The sequence below is a fragment of the Centrocercus urophasianus genome, unplaced genomic scaffold, assembly GCF_019232065.1.
Source record: "Centrocercus urophasianus isolate 14NV4802_14NV808 unplaced genomic scaffold, USGS_Curo_1.0 seq_23, whole genome shotgun sequence".
In the NCBI taxonomy this organism is placed as follows: Eukaryota; Metazoa; Chordata; class Aves; order Galliformes; family Phasianidae; genus Centrocercus; species Centrocercus urophasianus.
This window is the reverse complement of record NW_024884789.1, coordinates 16329517-16354583: the sequence shown is the minus strand read 5'-3', so window position 1 is coordinate 16354583 and position 25067 is coordinate 16329517. Positions and strand designations below refer to the sequence as shown.

The window sequence follows — 25067 nt, the reverse complement described above, 5'->3', positions numbered from 1 at the left end:
AGCTCCTGTGAAAGCTTGTCCTTCAGTCCTTCAAAAAGAAGCAAAATCCTCTGATATTAGAATTTAAGTGTAGAAGCCACAGTAATACTGAGCTTTCTTGTGTTTTCACGATTCCTTTTCATTCTTTGCTATCTAAGCCATTTACAAACATTACTTAATTCTCGGGAAGTCCTCATCTTTGCTTGACAACTGGGGAAACTCTACCACTAAACAGGACTGGTATTCATCTAGACGCAGTTCCTGAGATTCATGGTAAAGCTGAGAACAAAGTCCAAGTGTTTTGGCTCTCAGACTTCTGTACCAGAGCCCATTTTCTGCACTTTTCACCTTCACTCCTCTTGAAAAGCAGTAGTTCCAAATAAAGAGGTAAATCTCAAACAGTACAATTACCTTTCATTGTTATATTTCTCTGCTAGAATTTGCAGATAGGGAATGTTCCCATTCACTCCACCATGGATGTGAGACAGAAACCTTTGGACTCCACTACAAACAACTGTATTTTTTCTGGCAGACATCTTATGTGAATGACAGAGGAAAAACTCATACGTGTCAATGCCTTATCCTAAAAGCCTCAGTGCACAAACCAGCCATTACTATACTGGCACCAGATCAACAAGGTGAAAGCAAGGCAGGATGGAGCAACGTGCAGTTCTGCCTCAATGAAGAAGCATGACTTAAAGAAATGAAGGGAAATTCTTCACACGTCACAGCGATGCGCTCTGCAACACAGCACTGCTGAGTTTTCCAAATGGCCACGTATGCACTAGAAAGTTACCTACTGCTATTAGCATCCTGCAGAATATAGAGGCATCCTGAAAAGACAAACAATTTCACTGCCAAGTGAACAGTGATCTTTTTAATGCAATGCTGCCCTGTGCAAAATTCACCAACTTCGGAGAGAAGCCTCATGCTGCACTATCCTGAGCACCATCTGCAGGTCTGGCACTGCACCATTAAATTCCACAGACTGCTTGAAAATACTGTACGTGATTTATTCATAATATCTACTTCTACCATTCAGTAGAGCTTGTCTCAATAGCTTACCAATTAGTGCAGAGCACACAGTGGTAGTAAACCACCTTACAATTTCTATCTGCGTCACTGAATGTGTTTGCCTCTGCTCAGCCTGCTCACTCTTTACTGTCTGTACTCTTGGGACCCCTATGTTTTATTGCACTGCAACGTTGCACACTTTGTAATTTTTGGCAGTCATAGTAAACAGTTGTTTGTTGTAGGATTTCACTACAGGCTGCTGCAGATGTTTCAGTGGAAAGGTATAAATACTGAAAAAGCTGGTTTGATAAAGCAGAATAAATAAATTTGAATTAAAAGGGGCAGTTCTACTGTTCTAATTCTACTGTTCTAATTCTAGGAAGCACGTTATAAATTCAAAAAACTTTTTCACAGAAGCTCTGTCAAAGGATGTAACACTGCTTTTATAGGAACACTGGAAACCAGCAAGAATTAAAGCGACTTGGCAGGCAAGGAAGCATAGCTTCTTAGCCCAAATAATGTAGCAAGGTAGGCAAACATGAAGCTTCCTATTCCTGGAATTTACTTTTAAACTTTTTACTTCAAAAAGTGAGAGCTCACAAAAATGCTTGCATCGCACATAGGAACACCCTCATATCAGCTATGTCCTTAAACATGCACATACTTAGCTCTTTTTTTGTTAATTTCATACAAAATGCAGGCATTACAGGAATGACTTGGGCTTCATTTACAGTGTTTTAAAAGAACATGTAACTGCCATCAAGCTATACCAGGATACTCCTACCTAAGTTAGGAAGGAGCTTCTGAGATAATATGTGTCATTCTGAAGCAAGCATCAAATTCTTTTTGGATCACAGTCTAGGGACTGAAAGGAAGAGAGTTATTTCATCAGGGAGCAGAAAAGAACAACTGACCAAAGCTCTTGGATGAGATCCTGGTGAGAACTAAAATAAGCAGATTTCAAACTCAGGCAGGAGCTGTAGCGAATATCAACAAGAACTTGTGATTAGCAAGAGCAAAGGCTGTAAGTGATCTGTGGACTAAAATGAGCATAGATGTAGTCTTAGAAGAAAACAATGCAATTATCTTAGATATTTCTATAGCACTTGATGTTTTGGAAGTGAAGTTAAACACTGAGACCTACTTTATCTTCTCTATATGAATCAAAAACCTTGAAGAGAGGAAGCTGGAGGGAAGATAATGGCTGAGTTCACAGTGGGTGGGAATTAACTTCCCAAGATACTAAGACAAAGAAAAATGGTTACCTAACCTAAATCCATCACAAATCTTAGAGAACATGGTGAGCACCACGAAGTGGACTGAGAAATGTGCAGTAAATCACTGCAAAACATGGCGTTTTCCTGCATTCTGCCTTGCTGAGACTATCTTGCTTGAAATATTCCCCAGCATTGCATTTTCCACTGACAGATACTTTATCTACTGAAACTTTAAAAGCACTTTCCCCTAGTTAGAATTTTAGTTCCTCTCCCCCTTTTATATATGTACATCCTCAAAGACATCAGGAGGATCGCCAGTGCCTTACATGAGCTGGCTACATAAATCTATTTTATTATCTAAGGCCATGTTGTTCTGCAGTGGCCATTTCATAGGTCTATTTCCCATCTCCTCCTCATCATGTTATACAATCTCACTTGAAAAATGTTTGTATTTTTCATCCCAAGAGAATTCACCTCAGTAAACTTCAAGGAAGAAGCTAGAGATCTGGAGAACACCTTTTCTACCATAAGAGACATAAGAGTGCCATGCACTCTAGAAAAATCAATTGTATTCAGCCATTATTTTCTAAAATTTAGAAGAGAATTTGCACTCAGTTTTACAAATTCCTCATCCTGTTCTTATTTTCTTATCTGTTGGAATTTTGCATAAGACAAACTGAGCTAAAATTCAACCATATCTCTGAGTTTCTTTCGGATTTTATTTGTGATTTTTCACTAAGGAAAACCTCTCATTAACTCAGTGATAGAATTCAACTGCACTTCCCTTTTTTAGCCTCCATTAAATCATCAGCTCGATAATCAGGAAATGTTATTAGACTCAAATCCCCATAAGGTGTCTGTCTTTACTTTCTAACCACCAAAGTCTATACAGAGGATGGTTCCTATAGCTGTTTTTGCCTTTTAACATTTATCCAACACTCCTGAGCCATCACAGTCACACAACATGAAGTTCTACCTGAAAATACATCATAAATTTTGGGTCTTGTTCTTCAGTTCGTGATCTCAGCTTCAGAACAGAAATCATTTCAAACAGTGTCTTGGCATGAACTCAGTAACACTGTATAGGGGTTTGGTAGAGAGTGTTTCAATGAGGCTACCCCTTAATGCTGTAATTCATGAGCTGGCCTTAATCCTGCCATGGTACAGTTTACATGAGATTTATATGTGAGTTTATATGATTTAATGGAGGTGAATATTTACAGCATCACAAAGTTTAGATTAAAAGGCTTATAAACATTGATTAACCTAGGTTATAAGAGTGAATAACAAACACGGGCTTCTCATTTCTACCACATTCACAGAGATAGATCATCATAGTGAGAAAAAAATATAGCTCTGACTTTACCAAATAACTGATAGTAGACTCCACCATGTTGTCCCAAAACAGGAGAGCTGGCAGGCTAAATATTCAGGCTATCCTCAAACATTTCATCAAACCTTTTCCAGCTCCTGAACCTACTCAGCCGTGTCTTAGCTGATGTACTCAGGAGATTGTTCCTTTTCAATAAAACACTAGTTCTTTCCAGCCTCAAATCTCCTGAATACCAACAAAAGTACATCTCAGATGTATCTCAAGCAGCAATACTTGAAGAAATGTTTACGTGAATAATTAGGCTTTCAGTTAGACATCATTAAAATGGCTTATTACTGTACTGATGCTGCATCAGAACTGAAATGTTGGACTGTATGTGTGAGTAACAGGCTAGGCTGCAATGAATCTCAAAGCATATAAGAGGATGCAAAAAAGATTGATAAAAGTATCATCTCCAAAACAGCATAACACACCCTCAGCTGCTGCTTCTGCAGCACTTCTGCAGTGCTTTAGAAAACACTCTGGAACTGTTAACATTTGTGCAGTTTTTAAGGTCAATGATGCTGACAATATTATGTGTCAGATGCTTTACTGCCTCAAAGAAAGTACAAATAAAACTCACCTGCTAGTTCACAAAACATACAGAATCATAGCTAGAAAAAAATCAACCAGGAAAGGAAACTTTTTTTTCCATGAGTGTTTTTATCTACCATCAGACATATTACAAGGTCAAAAGGTGGCTTTTTCATTGATCCTTAATCCTTTTGACAATGAGAGCCAGAACCACTTCTATTTCTATGGAATCATTCATGTGCATCATTTGTGTTCTTATCATAGTCACAGCATTATTACTGGTAATTCTCTGGAATCACAGAATCAGAGAATTGCAGGAAGGGAACTCAAGAGGTCATTGAATCCAACCCCCCAGCTAAAGCAGCTCCCTACAGCAGGTCGCATGGGTTGGTGTCCAGCTGGGTCTTGAATATCTCCATACAAGGAGATTCCAGCACCTCTCTGGGCAGCCTGTTCCAGTGCTCTGTCATCCTTACCAAAAAGTTGTTCTTCTGCACGTTTGTATGGAACTTCCTATGTTCAAGATTTAGGCCATTGCTCCTTGTTCTATCACTGTGCACCACTGAGAAGAGCCTGGCCTCATCCATTTGCCTCTCACCTCCCTTTAGATATTAAAATTAATCAGATCCTCCATTATGCACCACTGAGGACAACTCTCTGGGCTCTGACAGTCAGCCAGCTCTCAATTCACCTCAACATCCACTCATCAATCCCACACTTTCTAAGTTTCACAAAAAGGATATTGAGGAACATCCAGGGGAACACTTCAATGACCCAGAGAGGGCTTGGGGCAGATAATAACATGATGACATATCAGGCATCTATATACAGTATCACCATTGTCCAAAACCTTACAGGAGTGCTATTTGATAATTTGATAGCTACCACAGCCCTGTCTTGTACCATCATTTGCAGAAGTGGGATGGAATTGCACTCTTTCTGAAGACAGCTTATTACAAATTCTCATCCATGTTGTTCAGATTCCATTTGGAAAGCAAATATTAACACACTGATGCAGTAGGAAGTGGACTTCATGAACTCATTTCACACATAGGCCACCAATGTATGGTTTATTTTATCTCTGGATGAAAACTCACTATCCCATCCAATGCATCTACCAACCCTTACAAAAACAAACAAACAAACAAACAAAAAAACCCTCAGTAAATTCCAAAAATAAACACAAAATAGATGACAACATACCAAACATGTTACATCCATCCATGCCCTTCCCCCTTCATCCTAACAGTAACTGTCTGATATGAGGACATGAGGACACAGCTAGGGTCATCCAACTGCAGTGCCAGTTTTGTTTTGCTTGGTAGACTTAGCAATGCTGCAGTATGACCTGATTTAATGAGGCTACAGCAGTACAACTTTTCCCCCCAAAATCAGCACTAGAATGGCTGAAGTACCGATTTGGTGTAATCTCATCTCTAACAGAACTGTATGTGTGCTAATAGGGAAAAAAAATATTTAAAAATGCAGAATGTTAGTCCTAGTACATCAGTTCTAGTGAAGTCATTTAGAAAGCACTGATTGGGCAAAAGCATGATTTCACCTGCAAGTGGAACACAGTGGATATTTACAGAACTTGCTTGTAAGAAGTTCAATCCTTCAGCTGATCAGAATGCCAAGTCTGCCTTGATGCTGATGAGATGAGCCAGGACCTTGGCAGATATCACTGAAGTTCATTCAGATGTAAGATGCTAGAAATACAGAATTTGCCATTAGTTGACATTTTCTGCAGTAACTTTCAAGCAGAAAGTGACAGCTATTCTGCAAGCACAAATCTGAGTCAATCTCATGTGTTCTGTAATGCCAGTGTTTTACAAGATGATCTGAAGTCCCTTTTTGATTCAGTTCAGGCATGAATTAAGCCTTGAAATTCATTTATACGTGATAACTGCTAGAAACTAATTGTGGCCTTTCACCTTGAAATTTTTTTGTGCTGTTGTTTTTCCCAGTCATATCCCTATATCTGGACCTGTCTCACTGCAGTGAAAAACTGCAGATCACGCTGCTTTTGCTTTGGAAGCTCCAGTATTTCCTCTCTGAATGAATATATCCTAGTCAGTTTTGTTCTATCTTGAGCTGCTATTCAATTCTTAAGCATCAAGCAGTGTAGATGGTGCAAGCTCAATGGCTTCAGGGTCCATACATCTGTTACTCCTGTGACTGCTGCTGAAGCATAGAGTCCGGGTTGGCAGATGGAAGATTTGCCTTTGAGGAGAAATAGGTCATGTATCAGAAAGTAAAAACAGAGAAACAGATGCAGTCTTTCTTCCCCAACAGACCGGTATTTACTCAACAATATTCTTAATAACTGAAGGAGCAGCTACTTGAGAGCAGTTCTCCATACATGATGGAAGATAGCATTGTCTAGCAAACACAAGAGTGCAAGAGGTCTGATGACACAGGTCTCAGCCAAGGTACAAGCCAAGGACGCAGTGGTGAGGAGCAATAAGCAATAAGGGGGTTCAGTGTAAATGTTTTGCTTGGGACATACTAAAGTTTTGACTGTTAAGAGAGTAATTTTCTTTGGGAAAGCTCAATTTCTACATGTGCTTTATTACTCCTCTGCTTTATTCCAGCTTGTATTTTTACCACAGATAGTCCATTTACATGCAGTTACTGGGATTCCACTGGCTTTTTTCACCCAAGCACTGTCCTCACAGTGACTGTGCTGTTTGTTCTCATCCCCAGTCAGTTCCTACACTACTCTGAAGGAAGAATTCTAACCTCACACGTCAGTCAACTCCAGCTAACACAAAGTGAATAAGAGAGAAAAGGCAGTAATAGAAGCACAAAGATACAACATGCAATAACATGCAGGAGCTAGCACAGGGCACCTCTGATACGAGGCTGAACCTAATCTTTAAGGTGAGCAGCAATGGCACATTTATGTTCTTATGGCTAGTGAAGAGGCAACAGCAAGCTGTAGTTAGAAGAAATCAAAGGCACTTAACAGTTAAAATGACATGTAAAGTTTGGGAAATTATAACTGAGTGTGCTACAGTAAAGGAGGGTGGCGAAGGTGAGAAGGAACAAGTCATACATCTCATGATAGAAGGTTGCAAGTTTTTTGAAGAACTACTGAGAAGCCTCAGTGGAGGACGTGGTATAGCTAAAATAGCTTGAGTTTTCAGAGTAAGGGAAGGCAACAGTTCAAGATGCTTCATCAAAACTGACTCAAACCACCTTGTTTTAAAGAAGTAGAAATGCATGCAGTGAGTGCTTTTCTATCCTTTGCACTGAACTCATCCTCCCCACCCACTTAAACGAGCCTAAAACAACTGATGAACTGCTCAGGGATGCAACATAGTTGTAGATAGCACAATTGCAGCAACAACAAAGAATTGGGTAAGGTTCATAGTAGCTCCTTTAAAGACAGCAAAAGAACATACTGGCCTATTTAGTGGAAAAAAGGTGGCTAAAGTGCCGAGGGGGAAGGTAAATAATTGCTCAAAGCAACACTGAGAGTTTGCCTTAAAACAGCAGCAGCTGACCTTCTCCAAAAAGCTGCAGTTCCGCAGCAACTGTGCTATATGCAGAAGTAAAGATTAAGTGCCTAGTGCATACAAAGGTTATGCTGGTAAAACAGGAATGTCTCCACTGGGAGTCTGACTGCTGGAAGGTGGGATGAGAGCGGAACTGCGATTACCTTAAGCAGAAAGGAATCTCAGTACGGACATAAAATAGTAATTACAGGATTAACATTTAACATATTTTCTATGAAGAAGCTTCAGTCTGTCCTACGGTGCTTGCAAAGGACAGGTAAGTTCTTTTTTCTCCTTCCTTCCACGTATATTTCCATGGCAAGTTTCAAAACACACAATACTGTACACTCTGCTGAACTCCTCAGATGCAAATGACAACTTCCACAGAATTCCCCTATCATTCCTTTGGAGAATCTTCATGGCTACAGCCATTTATCAGCAGGCTGCATTTATGTTCTTACGAAATCCAGCCAAATGCTGCTGACAACCAATTCCCCCTCTCTCTTCTGCTGCTCTCAAAAAGCCTTTTGGAGTTCTGGTTCATAGGACCGCTCGTGTGTGTCTCAGAGTGTTGTAGTCAGGCAATCAAGCTTTTCTCTTGACGTAGAAGATGACCTCTGCTAGGTCTATAATTTATTCACGTGACTTTTACTAACAAGTCCTACAGCACAAAGTTACATCCAGCTCTTCTCACGCTGCTGCTCCCAACTCCTGCATTTATTAACCAGAAAGCCTTCTAAATGTTATCTAGTAGCACAGATTAAGCAGTTTTGTTCTGCGGATCATGTTCCTTAGCTTGCTCTTTCATTTCCTCTCATTCAACATTATCACATTATGTTCCCTCTTCTTATGTGCTTTTCCTCTACACAAAGCTCTTTAAACAGCTGCAAAGGGGGAGGGACCACAATGCTTATGAAAACTCCACTTTGCAGAATGCTTCTGCCAGGTCCTACTGTCTGCCTCTTTCCAGGGATTTAATACCTCCAAGATTCAGGATTGCTTTTACATCTCTTGCTTGTGCAACCCTGACAACAGAGCCTACTGCCAGCTGTCTTAATTGAAGAGCAGTAACCACCTCTTCCTGTTATTGCCATGAGGAATACGTGCACTCTCTTTCTCTTTGTAGTGGGCTCCTTCTATTTCAACGGTAAGTGATCTTTTCTTTCACATACAGTTTGCAGAGCAGTGATAGCTTTTGTGGCTGGGAGGTAGGACAGTGATATAAGCTCTCAAGCCGTTTCTACCACTTCAGTAGCTTGCAGACTTCAAGAAGATGCATGAAATATATTGTTTAGTGTTGTTTCTGGCACATTAGATAGCAGCAAATCCACTGTTGTGGATATGTAGACAGTAAGTTGGAGATAAAATGACAGAGTAATAGGAGATTGCAGTGATAACCACTAAAGAATGCTCCTTTCAATTTTTCCACGATCATCTGTGACAGGAAAAGCAAGTAGTGACAGAGAAAAAATAAAAATGGAACTAGGACATAAGCCATGAGACAGATCTTCTCTACAATTATTCACCCAAGTTCATGTATTTTGCTAAGTTCTCACTTCCTAATTGTTTGATTTGTATGTAACTAGTGATTAAATCAAGTTGTAATATATAAATACATGTTAAAAAATATAAACGCCTATTAAGACCAGGTTTTTTTTAGCCCATCAGCATTTCTTGCATTTGTTTAAGCCAACACGCACAGCTCAGAAGCAGCACAGAACATTTACCATGGGAGCATCTTCCACAGGGCGACTCCACTGAAGGGTCTGGAGCGAAACCGAAACTGAATCAGGACAAAATCACATCTTTCTCATATTTACCAATTCGACCCATGTTTTTCCTTCTTCAGTTACTGAAAGGCAGCTTTTGTAAACATCTGCTATGGAACCAGAGCGAGGGCCTACCTTAGATTACATATTTTTAAACTCATTAGCATTTCCTTTTTATTCCCATTAATTGCAGTGGGAAAATTAAAATAGTCTTTACAATAAAATGAATTCACTGCTATTTCCATTGGAACAATAAGCATTCCAAATTAGTGCACATTACTGTAAGACACTATATTAACCTTTTTACTCGAGTCCACTGAAAAGTAACAACATCATTAAGTGATTTCGGAGAAGATAAATGTTATCTTGTTGCTGCATCCCACTTGCTATTTCCTAATTACAGATGGGAATTTGGTATGTCACCACTGTTGGTATAAATCATATGTGATAGAGGAAAGAACAAAAATGACAGTCTGTTGTACAAGGTATTATTTCTAAGGTATTATTTCTATCTTTCTAAGCAAATATTATTTCAACAGCTATTAAAATGTCTGGTCAGGGATATGGGGAAACATGGCTTATGTTAAATGTTACCATTTAGACAGTGATAACTGTGCACATGCCTGTATCTATCAATATTGCTCCATGTTCTGTTCTATTCACACCTAACTTATTTGTAATGCCACTATGAAAATAAGCAATGGAGCACAGCCTGAAGAGATATTTCATGTTTTATATAAATTAGACCATGTGAATGGTAAAAATTACACTGGGTAATGAATCAAATCTGTTTTTGTTTCTTCTATTGGGAAACTGGAAGCATCCTGGAGCAATTTTTTTAATGGTCATAACTCCCACACAGAATACAAACTTACTGCAGAATCTGCACTGCAAGCTATAGGCAATGGGCTCTCCTTGACACGGACCAGCTGTGCAGCATGTTCAGTGAGGCTACCATTTCTTTAGCTCAGGATCCACTCTGGTACTTTTTCCCAATTACTGTTTCCAGTACACAGATACAGTCTACCCCCAGATGAAGGCTGCTTCATCAGTCTTGCTAAGGTCATCTGTCCAAAAGCATCATTTGCTCCCTGTAACATTTCTGTTGATGACTGCTACTTTGGGAAGAAAAAAAAAAAAGAATTAATGAGCAGAAAAAAGTGCACTTGCATTTTTTTCAACTCTGAGGAAAAAAAACGTAAGTATTCCAGTGCAGTCATGAACATCATGAAATGCACAAAGGACAAACTTGAATGACCAGTAATTTTGTTTTCATTAGGTGACATCTGGTTACAACAATATTGGTAATGGAAAATAGATGATAAAAATGATTCTAGAACCATTCGTTTTTATACTTTATTTACAGGAGATTGGACCTAGCAGCCTTTAAAGCAGTGCATTGCTGACACCTAGTGGTATTGGATATAAGCACCGAATTGAAATATGAAAGTAGCCCTTCTGATATTTATTCTTGATGATTAAGTTATGGAAAGGCTGGGATGAGGTGGCAGTTTTGAATAGAATAATCCCTCGCTGTGGGAGCCCCTTCCCTAAGAACAGAGAGGAGAATCTCCAAGGGATTCATTATTTAACAAACCATTTTTATAATATGTCGTGGCAATTATTCATCTGCACGGTTTATTGACAGTGAAAACAATTCGAACAAGAATTCACTCTTTGCTAGCAGCACTCAGTGAGCACTGTATGAAACAAACCAAACGACAATCTACTTATATTTGAACTGCAGCAGTCTGCTTATATCAGTTACACACGCAGCAGCACGATTTTTGTTGAAAAGAGACCACAAACATCAAAAATAACTAAGATTCTCTCTGTAGCTACCACAAGGCTTTTCAGCTAGCCTTCTAAACACAAAATGATCCGTTCCTGGGGTGCAGTCCCACTTTCTACATAGTATCAAATTTAGCTCCATCTTAATTGCAAAACACAAGGAAAAAAAAAAACAAAAACCAACAGAATCTGAAGCTTAGCGAGGATCAGCATAGCTCTAGCTTGATAAGCCTTTGATTAGGGAGGCTTACACTGAGAATGAACATAATATTAAAATATTACATGGTACAAGGGCTTTTATAATGACTTGGAAACAAGTGCAAAGCAAGTGTGAATCAGAAAACAAACCAACACAACACTGGTATTCTCCAAGATGGCCTGGGATGTACTTGAGAAGCCTGCTCTGAAGGACGTCGTTATGGTTAAGCACATGTGGCACAAATGTTTGTGCCATAGCACATACTGGTTTCAACAGAATTAAAACGAGCCTGGTGATTATCTCTTCCTGTCCCCAGAGCACGAGTGAAAAAGCAGCTCATAGAAAAATAAAAGATCTGTTTAACAAAGCTCTCTTCCACGTCCCTCTGCTTGCTTACTGGATCATAAACAAGAAGTTCTTGTAGTATTTATTAATCTGAGTGGAATTCAGAAGTATCAAATCTCAAGAGGGATTTGTGTCTCTCCAGTAGCCTGGAGCCCAGTTCTCGTGGAAACTATACATTAAATTGCACATGGACCTTGGCTGCTTACATACACCTTTCTGGTCTTTCTACATCTGCCTTTCTCTGGATCTCATGGATATGCTACAGCATAAAAAGCACAGTAAATTTAAAACACTTGTATGTGGTGCTTTACTGAGTGGAACCACTCTGGAGAACAATTAAGCAAATATGCTGCAGTGACACTATTCTCATTTCTGCACTTTTGGGGTAGCTCGGTACCCTTTCCTACTGAAGAATCAATCCATTCACTGGGCTAGAATCTGTTCTCAAAAATGCCTATGTCCATCCCTGCCAAGTGTATCACACAACATAGAATTACTCTACATACACAGAACTGCTCCCCTGCAAGGGGTCAGTACAGTCAGCAGCACATCACCAGGACCATAGGCATCACTATTATTATGTGGCCAACAGAGGTTTGAAAAGTGTCATCAAAAAGCATGAGTAAGAACATGGAACAGATGCGTTTACCTCTGGAGTTGTGCCATAGGTCCTTCTGCTCCATGCAGAATGTTCAGGCTGGTTTGACAGCAGCTTGCTGGTCCTGTATTTTGCAGTTACCGAACTCCAGCCTCGACTGTCTAAGATTGAAATATCTCTGCTAGTCCAAATCAAATCAGGGTTTTTTTTCCCCACATGAAGTAAGGCTTAGATTAGCACTTCTAATTTCCATACAAAATCATTGTGAAACAGAAACATTGCAGCCTACCAAAGAGCATGCTATCACTGTGACTTCTGCAGCTCACCTTGATCGCTCTTTCAATTTCTAAGTGTGACTGCAATCATTTTTCTGCCTCTTATGACAATGAAGAGCGAAGTCACACCCAGACTCCCTTCACTGAGATCTTTGAAACTCTCTTTCTCTGCTGATAAGAGCGTGGATTTGCTTCTGCTCTGCAACTGAGTTCCCAAAAGTACTTGTCAATCTGAGCTTTACCTCATTCTGTGCAAAGAAACCCACAGCACCCTGAGTTACCTGCTTTAATCTGTGCTCTGTGACAGACAGCCCACTTCAGCAGGATGTTGGTGCAAGCACCATTCCTTCTGTTCATGCAAGCCTACAACAATCTTTAAGAAACCAAAGGCCCTCATTACTTCATGAAAATGATGTGATGCACAGGAATTCTGTGATTGCCACAGCTTGGCCCTTGGTGTCCCTTCTGTAACCCCATATCTGATGTCTTACAGGAAGCACTGCAGCAGATGCTGAGGAAAAGCTAATGAACCACCTACTGAGTCCTGACAGGTACAACAAGTTAATTCGCCCAGCTGTCAACTCATCCCAGTTGGTATCTATAGAACTGCAGGTTTCCCTGGCACAGCTCATCAGTGTGGTAAGCTCAAATTAAGCTGTTCCTTTTTAACTCATTACTGTCTGCACAGCATATAAGTAAAAGTCAGACTGTTGTTACCTGTCCCTATTATTTTATAATTTACATAATATTTGGTAGGCAGGGCCCATACATGCAATTTACTGGTTTTACTTCAGAATGCATCTACAACAGCAAGATCAGTCTATGCCTAAGCAATAAGGACAGAGCCAGATCTTCATCCAGTAAAATCCCACTGTTCAAAAATCAAAATCATTCTATTACCTCAGTGCAGCTGACAGAAGTTACACTAGGTCAGGATCTATTCTGTACTGTCTATGTAATACTAAGCCGTTTTTTTTGCAAAATGCAAAATGTGGTTTACTGGTATGAAAACAAGCCAGGAAGACAGCTTAAGATCCCACAGTATATCAGCAAAGCACAGTGAAATGTTACCAAAAGAAAGACATGCTAGTTCTGTCTGGAATAGCTTAAATCAATCACTAAATATCAATCATAAACCATTAAATCAATTCTCATGTAAGCAACTCCCCATCTTCAATAAAATTGACTGCAGAGGGTCTGAAAGACATTTTTACTCCAAGTTAACATGTGTTTAACAGTCCTTCCAAGGACTGTTGATGCCAAGTCAGGTTTAGCCATTAACAGCAGCGTGAATAAAATCTAGCACGTAAGTGGGAATGATTTCATGAACTGGGGCAGAAAGAGCTCTGCTGCTCTTTCCTGGGTGAAAAAGATGCAGACAGCTGGTTCTTTGCATGGGCAGGGATCAAGAATGATGCAGTTCAGTCCCTGTCTCCCTTTGCCTTCTCTCTTCAGGCAGAAGGCAAAAATAAATGGTCTTATGGGCTCTAAGAATACCAAGCATCTTCAGCAGCAAAGAAGTATTTTCTTTTTCTGTAGAAATCTTCCCAATTCTCTGATCTCCTATCTTGTTCATTCAGTAGAACCCCAGATGCACAGATCTGCAGCAGAGAAACTTCTGCCAGTTCCATGAAGCAGAGCCTGCCAGCCAAGAGCTTTCACGACAAACCTTACATAAACTTCAAACAAATTATTGGGCTCCTGGTGGCCAAAGTGTGCCTTCTGTTTCAAATCAAATCCTCAGGGGGAAAAAAATAAATAATTAAATCAGCTTGTGGGGAGAAATTGTTCCTAAGTAGCAACATTCACACCAGTCACAACTGTTTTTGTCAAAAGCCACTTGGAGCCATATACATGGAGAATTACTGACAGTACACTGCTGCAATAATATTGAACAACTTTTCTCTCTGTCTTCCCCTGCAGAACGAACGAGAGCAGATCATGACTACAAATGTCTGGTTAAACCAGGTAATAAAACCCACAGAAGCATGCTCTTGCAATCCACAAACACAACTGCTTTCACTCCATCATAGTGATTGTTTTGTTGTCTGGTCTGGATACCGCCATCACAACTGTACAATTCCTCTCTTAGGAGTGGATTGATTATCGTTTGGCTTGGAAGCCTTCTGACTACGAAGGAATAAATATGCTGAGAATACCTGCAAAACATATCTGGCTGCCAGACATTGTGCTTTACAATAAGTAAGTAGAACATCCATAGTTTATGCAGACAGCAAACAAAATCATAATCGTGTATCAAGAAAAAAAGCATCAGAACCAATGAAATAGGTCTTATCAAATTCCAAAGCTAAATTTGGTAACTTATAGCTAGAATCCAGTATATCTGACAGAGGTGTTTGCCTACAAGACTTCAGCAAAACAAAGTCTTAGAGATTCCAGCAGACCTGGGCCATGTCTGCAGCATGGGTTGTTACAACACCAGAACATCCATGAGGAGGCTTACAGCCGAGACACAAGTCTTTATCAGATTAGATTACATGGCAAGCATGAGCTATAGATACAAGCACAGCTGCACACTGACCACATTTCCAAAAAGGCATTTCTATCCCATACTTTAGGCACTCGGCTACATTTTTGCCTCCTACTTCTTTTTCTGTCCTTTCAACACAGACTCCAGGTCATAAGCCTGTTACAAAGTCACAGGCATCAGAATTCTGCCAGTTAACATTCATTTTCAAAACCAGATTATGTTCTGTTTTCATAAAGCATTCAAAAATCGATTCCAAAATCGATTATAAGAACATATCATGAATCTGTCAACATTTGACCCTGTTGCTTCACAGCACTAAGAAAAAGAAAAGCTTGGTAGAATAGTCCAATACTGCTTTTCCACAACAAATAACTGCCAATTTTTATGTCTGTTTGGTTTAAGTCTGCAGCAGATCCCTGAAGTAAATGATATCAAGTCTTTAAGAAAAACAAACAAGAAGCAAAACCACACAATAACTGAAATGTATAATGCAATGTCATGATACTATTGAAAACCAATGAATTCAAGAATACATAATGGTTTACTAACATGTACAGATGGGAAATGTAGGAAGTTTATATATATCTGAATTAAGTCCCTGGAATCCTACTGCTAGAGATGAGCTTAGAGAAATATTTAAATACCAAAAACTACTGCGTTAGTCACAAAATAATTCAGCCAGTGGATTAGGATGTATTCTGCCTGCTCAAATCTTGTTCTGCTGAATTGTGACACTGCCCTCTGGCTTCTTTCTTCCGTATTCCCCAGATGGTAATGCTTAATGGATTGTAGGGGCAAGGAACACTTTTTGAAAGCTTCCTAAATGCACAGAAACAAGCGAAAGCCTCCCCACATCAAAACTTTTACAGCAGTACAAAGATTCAAATTAAACCTTAGATAAAGGATCATCTCCTTCCTACAACTTTCTCCTGCAGAAGCAATGTTTCATAGGCATCAGACACAGAGCCAAGGGCAGCCAGCAAAAGTTCACACATACTGTCAGCCCAGAAGTCTACCCACTGTGTCATATGCCTGAACTATAAATCTAAGTCAGGGAGACAGAGTATGCCAGAAAGATATCGTTTATTTACTAAAAACAAACAAACAACACCAAAACAGACAAACAACAACCCACAGAATGGCAGAAAACTAACGACTCCTAGCACTGTTGCCATTTGCTTCTGCTTCTGGTTGTTCCACTGCCTACTGAACCAGCCACCATGGTGTCACCAGCAACAGGAAGCCTTTGCACAGCCAAACGTAACGGATCTGGAGAGCAGCAACACAGGTGCCAAGCCTTGGATGCTTGTAGCAATTCCTTGCTTAGAAAGGTCAGCCTTAGCACCAAAACAGCTATTTTAATGACACTGCTTTATTAACTTCTAAGGAGCAGATGTCCCACTGCAGTAAAGGGCCCTAGTTAATCACAGCCAGTTGATATTCACTGGTTTATGCTTTGATTTTTCTCTTTCATTTTTTACACTCAACACGTTGTCTCTACATTACATACATTTATTTACATACTATCTCTAGGTTACACACATTTCTTTACAACTGCATTTGTTTATCAAAAAGAGATGGGATGTATCTCGTCTAGACTCATTTTTGCAGTCTAACAGTGCTAACCCAGTGTCAATAAAAGCAACTGCATTTCCTCAAATGTCAAGAAGAGTCACTGACAGCTGCTCCTCCTTGCTGCAGTAATTTCCTTTGGTATTAAGATTGGCCGAGTGTGAAAGGTGTTGCACAGCACATCTGGAATAATACACTGAACGTGCTCAGGAACATCAGATTTCAAGAATATTCCTCAGCAACTGACCACTTTGAGTGACTGCCTGGGGACACTTGGTGGGTTAAAAACCCCCACGTTGCTTGCCCAGAAATAGTGGACAGGAAACCACTCTGAATGCTGAGTGACAACGATCCTCTCCCTGAACTAAAAGGCCCATCATAACACAGGAGACTCTCCTGGGGAAGTGCAGCATTCGGAGGAGATACAAAGCCAAGATCATTTGTGGGCATTAAGAACTCCGTGGCTTGTCTGTCCTGGTTTTGTAACACGCAAACATTAACTGGAATGATGTGATAAATTATAAACCACATAATTACATTTTCTCTGCCTGCACTCTCCCTGCATTTCCAGCTAACTGCTCATCCCTATTTCCTTGTCTAAGTCATTTGGGAGTGTTGCTGTGTGCTCCTGGCTGTGGCTGTGTTCCTAATCAAAGGTACCTCCATTTTCATGCTGAATGATCCCATTTTTACGCGGCTTTCAAAGATGCTACAAGCCTTAATCACTTTAAGAAATATTTCAACATGCTTCGAGTTCTTTGGATAAAATGTGCACTTTTTTTTATTTAATAATCATTTTATAAAAATTGTTTACTGTAACTACTGGACAAAATATCAGTTCTCTGTCTGGGAGAAATGCATACATTAATCTCCCTGCCAAATTATATAGCTGCCTACAACGTAGAATTCAATATTGAAACCTTACTAAGCTTTAACTCCAGCAGCTGAGGCCCACAAGGCAAAAACTGACAAAGTTTTTCTGTCTTTAACTTTTCCTCTTAATGTTTGCTGGTCTTCTCTCCTGTTTCTGTCCTGTTTCTTTCATCAGTGCGGATGGTACATATGAAGTTTCGCTATACACAAATGCAATTGTACAGAATAATGGGAGCATTCGCTGGTTGCCTCCAGCAATTTACAAGAGTGCCTGCAAGATTGAGGTTAAGCATTTCCCATTTGATCAACAAAACTGCACCTTAAAGTTCCGGTCTTGGACGTATGATCATACAGAAATTGATATGGTACTTAAAACTTCCATGGCAAGCATGGATGACTTTACACCAAGTGGAGAATGGGACATTGTAGCACTCCCAGGAAGAAGAACTGTAAATCCTTTGGATCCCAATTATGTTGATGTGACGTATGACTTCATTATTAAAAGGAAACCTCTTTTTTATACCATCAATCTTATAATTCCTTGTGTGCTAATTACATCCTTAGCCATCCTGGTGTTCTACTTGCCTTCAGACTGCGGCGAAAAAATGACCTTATGCATATCCGTGTTGCTTGCTTTGACCGTGTTCTTACTGCTGATCTCCAAAATTGTTCCTCCAACATCTCTAGATGTTCCACTGATCGGGAAGTACCTCATGTTTACAATGGTACTGGTGACCTTCTCCATAGTTACCAGTGTCTGCGTACTCAATGTCCACCACAGATCTCCAAGCACTCACACCATGCCTCCGTGGGTAAAGCTGGTTTTCCTTGAAAGACTCCCAGCCTACCTGTTCATGAAGCGGCCAGAAAATAATTCACCACGGCAAAAGCCGTGCAACTGCAAAAAGACGAGAGCAGAGAATCTCTGCATGGACACAGCTGACTTCTACAAGAACTCGACTTACTTTGTGAACACAGCCTCTGCCAAAAAGTACGACGTGAAAATCACTGACACTCTTGACAATGTCAGCAGCCATCGAGATTTTAGGTTAAGAACAGGCACAAAATTTTCTCCCGAAGTCCAAGAAGCAATTGATGGAGTCAGCTTTATAGCAGAGCACATGAAAAGTGATGACAATGACCAGAGTGTAAGTAAACCTCCAAACTTCTTTCCTCGTCCTCCTCTGTAGCATGCTTTCCTTCAGGAAGGAGATTTGCATTCTCTAGCTACCTTGAAGGTTTTCAAGATATTCTAGCTAAGGGTTAAAAAAAACTTAATGAATTTGGTAAATTACTACAACCACACAAAAAGAGAACGCTGATCAGTAAGTCAGGAAACACCCTTGAAAAAGCTGTCTTGTCACCTTCAGGTAGTGTTTGGCAGAGAAAACAGTAATGCTGACTGCCAGGTCAGAGAGAACTCTATTTGAAAATATTTTTCCCCATCATATTTAGACAGCCTGCAACACATCAGCTCACATTAACCAGTGTACCTACAGCTCAACCTTTGAGAACACCTGAAGATTTCTGTCTCTAATTCAGCAAGACAAGCTGCTATTAAGCTGCTCTGCTACAGCAAACATGATGGGTAGAATCAAAATCCTAATGCCAGCAGAACCGATACTTCTTCCATTTGAGTTAAATCACACTTGTTATTGGCTATGAGAAGGACAGCATTCAGGGCACACGTAAGCAGTGCTGCTGCTGTCCTGTTCACATGCCCTACCTGAGCTACGAGGCAGCACATGACAGCTGGTGCAAACACACCACAGATAATGCTCAGAAATACTCAGGTGGTGCAGAGTTTTGTTTAGATCACAGTTAAGGAAAATTGCCAAGCATCCCCTCTGTCATCCTGCTCAGTCCCAGATCCCAGTAGGACTGTAAGTTCTTCATTCCTGCCAAGCAGACTAAATGAAGCCTGGCTTCTGATACTGCAGAAGTCCCTTAGGAACATGCTGCTGAGTAGTTCATGTTTTCTATTAACTGAAATTACTGTCAATATAAATGAAGATCAGATGCTAACATTCAACACGACCTACACGCATTGAGACTGACTGAAAAGAAGCACACTTCACAGAACAGGCAAAAAGTTTTCTAATAGCTCAGAAATCCTTGCAAGAATATGTTGCATTTTAAAAGATCCATCTGAGACTAAGAGCAACTTTCAAGGGTATTTCATGCATTAAAAATGAATAGAATGCTTTTCACACAGGGTCCTCTGATACCACATTTTACTGTTTTATGGATTCATAACCTTAATTTCTGCTATCTTCACGATCACGGTCTGATAACTGTTAGTGTGCATTTACTACAGCCTCATTTCAGAAGTGCAAAATTGCCCTTAGCAGCAGAGGGAATTAGAAGTGTGTGCTGAAGGAAAAATGTGTCATGTTCTAATCTAGGAGACGAGATAATGACAAGCATGGTGAAGTCACTGGGGTGACAATGTCCCACGTTTAGTGAGGATCAATGACAGAGGAAAAATAATCATTCTTGAGATGCAAACAAAGATTGATATATTCATCCTTTGCAATGAAAGCCAGAAAGTCACTTCAGTTTGAGAACAGAATCCAAGACTAGCCTTATTTTATCTGTTCCACACACAACACATGTAAAGCCGAGGGGATTTTAATAAAAGCAACAGTATTAATATTCATTAAGTCTCTTGATAAGAAGACTGCCGGTAAGAAAAGTCAGAGGCTAACCTTGTTTAACAGCAATAATTACTCTTTCTCTTTGTCCAAAGAGATTAATAGCATCTGCAAATTAAAATTAAAGAAAAGAATCCTTAATTGGATTACACCGTAGGTCCTTCCGGAACACCAGGCAGCCATACCCTGCACCTCACACATCAAAGACAGCTCAGAAATATTTACAGTCTTTTTTCTCCACTGCTGGGAATGGCAGCAGGAGAAAAATTCCTTCCCAAGTCTAAAGTCATTTTGTTCCCTGGACCTTGAGGTTTGCTTCCTTTTATTTTCATAAACAAAGACTGCATCAGCAAGAGGAAGAGCAGAATAACATGACAAATTGCTAATATCTTTAACTGGCTTTTTTTTCCAGGTCATTGAAGACTGGAAGTATGTTGCCATGGTAGTGGACAGGCTGTTTCTCTGGATATTTGTCCTTGTTTGTGTTCTGGGGACTGTTGGATTATTTCTGCAGCCGCTCTTTCAAAACCACATCGCTGCCACGAACCCTTAGCTCTTATCTAAAACTGCCAATGCCTACATAGATGCTGGGTCTCATCGTGCTCTCAGTTTCCCTCTGCTAAATCCAGAGAGATGTCAGACGAGTTGCTCTCCCAGTGGATTTACAGAAGGGATGTGGAAAGCAGCAACATTATTTTCATAGGAAAAAATACATAAGAAAAAAAAAAAGAATCATTTTTCCCAATGAGTTCAGTATTTCTGGTGATCTCATGATCTCTGGCTCTTTTTTCAACTCTCTGAAGCCTGAATATTAGAGAAAGACATTTCCTGTATAATATGCCAGCTTGGCTCACAAGGATTATTTATTAAAAGGGTGTTTTATATACATTGCCTCAGGAAAGCCATTTTCTTTCCTTAGAACACTGCAGTTTCCATACTACAAAGAAGGCTTTTATTTCCTCAAATGCATCAGAATGATTTGTGTCTGATTTATACAGAGCTTGGTGGGTGGAATCATTGTTTAGCTGTGTTGACTGTGATATTTAAGACGGAACTGAGAAACAGAGCCATACTTCTGGTTTCTCATTGTGCTGTCCCTGCTAGTAGGTTAATCAACAGAGGCCAAATTAATATGTAATATTAACATTTATACGCTCTGTTTGGTGACAAAATGTGAATAAAATGCAAAAATTCTCCTTTATACATAGTCCTGAGATGTTCCTACAACTTTTAACAGCTTTAAGTGGCATTCACACACACCTTCATGAATCTAAGGCTAACAGAAGAAGAAAGCATCTCTGGGGACAAACCAGCTGTGAAAGGTGGCTAAGACACCTGAGAACAAACCTGCATGTTTTGCTGAGGAGATGTTAAAGCAGGTTTAAATACCATCCTAAACACACACGTGTGCTATAAAAGCACATAGCACAGGTAGTGTGTTGGCAAAGGATGGCTGAGCATCCCACCAAACACCATGATAGCCTACCTCTTCACTTCCACAAAGACAAGCACAGTCCTGATATTCTTCAAGCTAAACCAACCTCAGCTTCTCCTAGAGGTGTTATCAGGACACACACCAATGTTACAAGCACTGACAGCTACAAATGAATGGTGAACAAATGTAAAGTTCACTACTTGAGCAGTGGATCTGGCTCACCTGTCCTGGGGGAGGATTAGCAGACACTTAAAGCTGTCTTCTTCAGCAGGCTGCTTCTGGAGACACCTCTGGCCTGATTTGCTTTCAGTAGAACTTAGTGATGTCCCTATCTAGATCACTGCAGATAATGACACAGATATGCACATGTCACAGAAACCTTCCCAACTTTCAAAGAAATTCCAGGACCTTTGCTGACTTATGTGTTACCTCCCCACCTCTCCCTAGGGGTGGCAATGCTCTTGTCCTCTCCGAGACATTAACTGCTCTGGACATACCCCATGTGGCCTGGATGAAGGTGTGGAATTCAAAGGGGTTAAACCTGCTTCTCTCACCTCGAATGTCTAATCTTAAACCTAAATAGCACAGCTGTTTTGCTGCAGCAACAGAAACAGTGGCTGTGAGCTGAGAGGCAACCCAAGGGAATGGAGGAGCACTTTGCCTATCCCAGGAGACTCCTCTGTGTTACCTTATCTGCCAGCAGCTGCCATGGCATAGAATATCATAAGCACATGTGCACACAATGTCCCAGCTGCTAGGTAGTTCTTTCTGCTTACAGAGAAGCCAGAGGGAAGCCAGAGCAGCTGCCGGTGCTGCGCAGACAGTGTAAAGGTGGAGCTCCTTTAAATCCCACAACAACCCTCCACGTCCAACAGGGATGTGGAGCTCTTGCAGTGGGTCCAGAGGAGGGCCACTAAAATGATCAGAGGGCTGGAGCACCTCTCCTATGATGAAAGGTTGAAGGAACTGGGCTTGTTAAGCATGGAGAAGGCTCCAGGGAGACCTCATTGAGGCCTTCCAGTACTTGAAGGGGCATATAAACAGGAGGGGAAACAGCTGTTTATGAGGTAGATAGTGATAGGACAAGGGGGAATGGTTTTAAACTGAGACAGGGGAAGTTTAGGTTGGATATTAGGAGGAAGTTTTTCACACAGAGGGTGGTGAGGCAGTGGAACAGGTTGCCCAAGGAGGCTGTGGATGCCCCATCCCTGCAGGCATTCAAGGCCAGGCTGGATGTGGCTCTGGGCAGCTTGGGCTGCTGGTTGGCGACCTGCACACAGCAGGGGGTTGGAACTGAATGAATATTGTGATCTTTTTCAACCCAGGCCATTCCATGATTCTATGAACCCTGAACAGCAAACCTGAGCAAGGCAGCACAGACTTCAGTGCTGTCACAAACCACTGCACGTTCCCGAGGAGAGAGGGGCAACCAGAGACACAGTGAGTCAGCCTCAAACCCTGCAGTCCACCCAGCAAACTGCTGCTGGACATGCCTGAAGCACAGGCCCTTTTCTGTGCTCCTCTCCCCACAACAGCACTTCTCTCTCTGTTGCACCCTCAGCCATCAGCCTCCTACCAGTCATTACCCCCCTCCCCAGTCCCATCTTCTCCACTTCTCCAATTGATGCTGCCTGAATGGAATTGAATTGAGGCCCCCAGAACTTCTGCTTCACAGTCAGTCTTACTCTTCACAAGCAGCCACAACTGACAACATTTGGCTCCTTCAGACTAATTATCTCTTGCAAAGACAAAAGTTTCAGAAATGATTTGGCATCTCAGCAGGCAGCCACCACAGAGTTCAAGCAAATGGAAGCCTCTGACCTGACAAACACAGAAGGGGCTCTCAAAAGGCACACCCTTGTCCCCAGGAGCATCCCTTAGGAGTTAGGTCTCCTCATTCAGGATATGGTGAGCTCTGGTGCTTTCCATGTACCAGAGCCACCTGACACCTTTTTAATCATGAGTAAGGCAATATACTTTTCCCTAGTTGTGCTTCGGGAAAATGATTGTATTGCTGTAAATTTTTCAGAACTAGTTTGATCCACAGCAAACTTCAGAATGGAAAATTTCACCCAAGTCATAAAAGTTTTGAAGAACTTTGTCCTCATAGAATTGCAGTTTGGAACTCAGAAATGCTGTATTTACCTCTCAGCAGCTCCACGTATGTAAAAATAAAGCCATCCCAGCTTAACTTGTCAGACAATCACAGGGTTTTCCATTTTGTTTTCTTGACAAAATTTCAAAAATAGAAATTTTCCAGAGAAATGGAAGCACTAAAAATGTCAGAGTACAGATCAACACAACTACAAGGTTCGAGTTCATCAAACAAATCAAGGTTTTTACAGCAACGTTTTCCATTAAAAAAAAAAAAAAAGAACATGATCATTCCATTAAACTCTTTAAGTGAAAGCATACAACCAACCTTTGCTTTCCTTCTAGTGAGGAAAAGGCTCTGGTGATACCATCTCCATTCCCTACCATTACCAAATCCTTGAATACAACATCCTGCGTGCCCTCAGGGTGTGCAGCACTGCCAGCACCACCACACGTGTGCCATCTGCCTCCAGGTGAGTGTATCTGAGATTGTCTCTGCACTCCCACAGCGAAAGCAAATGAAGACCAGCACAGACAGCTTTTAATAGCAGAAGCACCACTACTGCAGAGTAGAGTGGGGGAACAATCTTCTCATCACATGAGTTGGTCATGATTTGATCTTAACAGATCTTAACAGAGAAACACACAAAGTAGGGGCACGACATGACATGGGGTTTTTAAAAAGCAAAGGCAACGTGGTTTGCTGTTGCAGATATTCTTAGGTGGATGAACTTCCCCTTGCCTGTACGAATCCTTCTTCTGAGTAGTTCTGCAATGCAGTCATGGTGACGTGTTCTTATTGTATCACTCTCCCTAGACATAGAAAATAATCCTCCTACAAACCTGAGCTGGTTTCACCAGGAGCACCACCATGTGATGTTAGAGACAAAATATCTGTGCATTCAAACACAGCTGGACATTTCAGCAATTTGGCAAATAAACAAAATACCTGTATTTCTGGATACAATGGCTCTTCACTGCCTCTAGAGATCAGCCGTTTCCAAACTCTTCTGGTTTAGACACTGAATTTTGGGGAACATGGGCTGTGATCTGGCCTTTGATGCTTTAGCTCATTTCCAGCTGGGGCTAAAAAGAAACAAACACGAATCCCAGTTAAAATGCTGCTCATTCATGGAAAGCACGAAGGCAAAATGAGAAGGAAGGACAAGGAAACGTATCCATAAAGGGTTAAGCTACAAGACCAAACGCCTGTGTTCTCTTGAAAAAAAGAAAAAGAAATAAAATCAAATGGACAGTAAAGCCTATTTCCTCAAAGCTAATAGAATTACAGAAATTATCCTAAGAGCATGTGTCTGGGGACGCAGTGAATGATGCTCTGAGAGATAGAGCAAACA

General features: G+C 40.7%; 1 protein-coding gene across 1 annotated transcript; it reads left to right on the top strand.

The window, feature by feature from the left end:
- The first annotated feature begins 8465 nt into the window (after positions 1 to 8465).
- On the top strand, positions 8466 to 21384 carry CHRNB4 (cholinergic receptor nicotinic beta 4 subunit). The gene is made up of 6 exons (XM_042824118.1): positions 8466 to 8763; positions 13087 to 13232; positions 14517 to 14561; positions 14686 to 14795; positions 17705 to 18677; positions 20596 to 21384. Exons 1-6 carry the CDS (start codon positions 8709 to 8711, stop codon positions 20734 to 20736), a joined length of 1470 nt encoding a protein of 489 aa, XP_042680052.1. The 5' UTR covers positions 8466 to 8708; the 3' UTR covers positions 20737 to 21384.
- The last annotated feature ends 3683 nt before the right edge of the window (positions 21385 to 25067 follow it).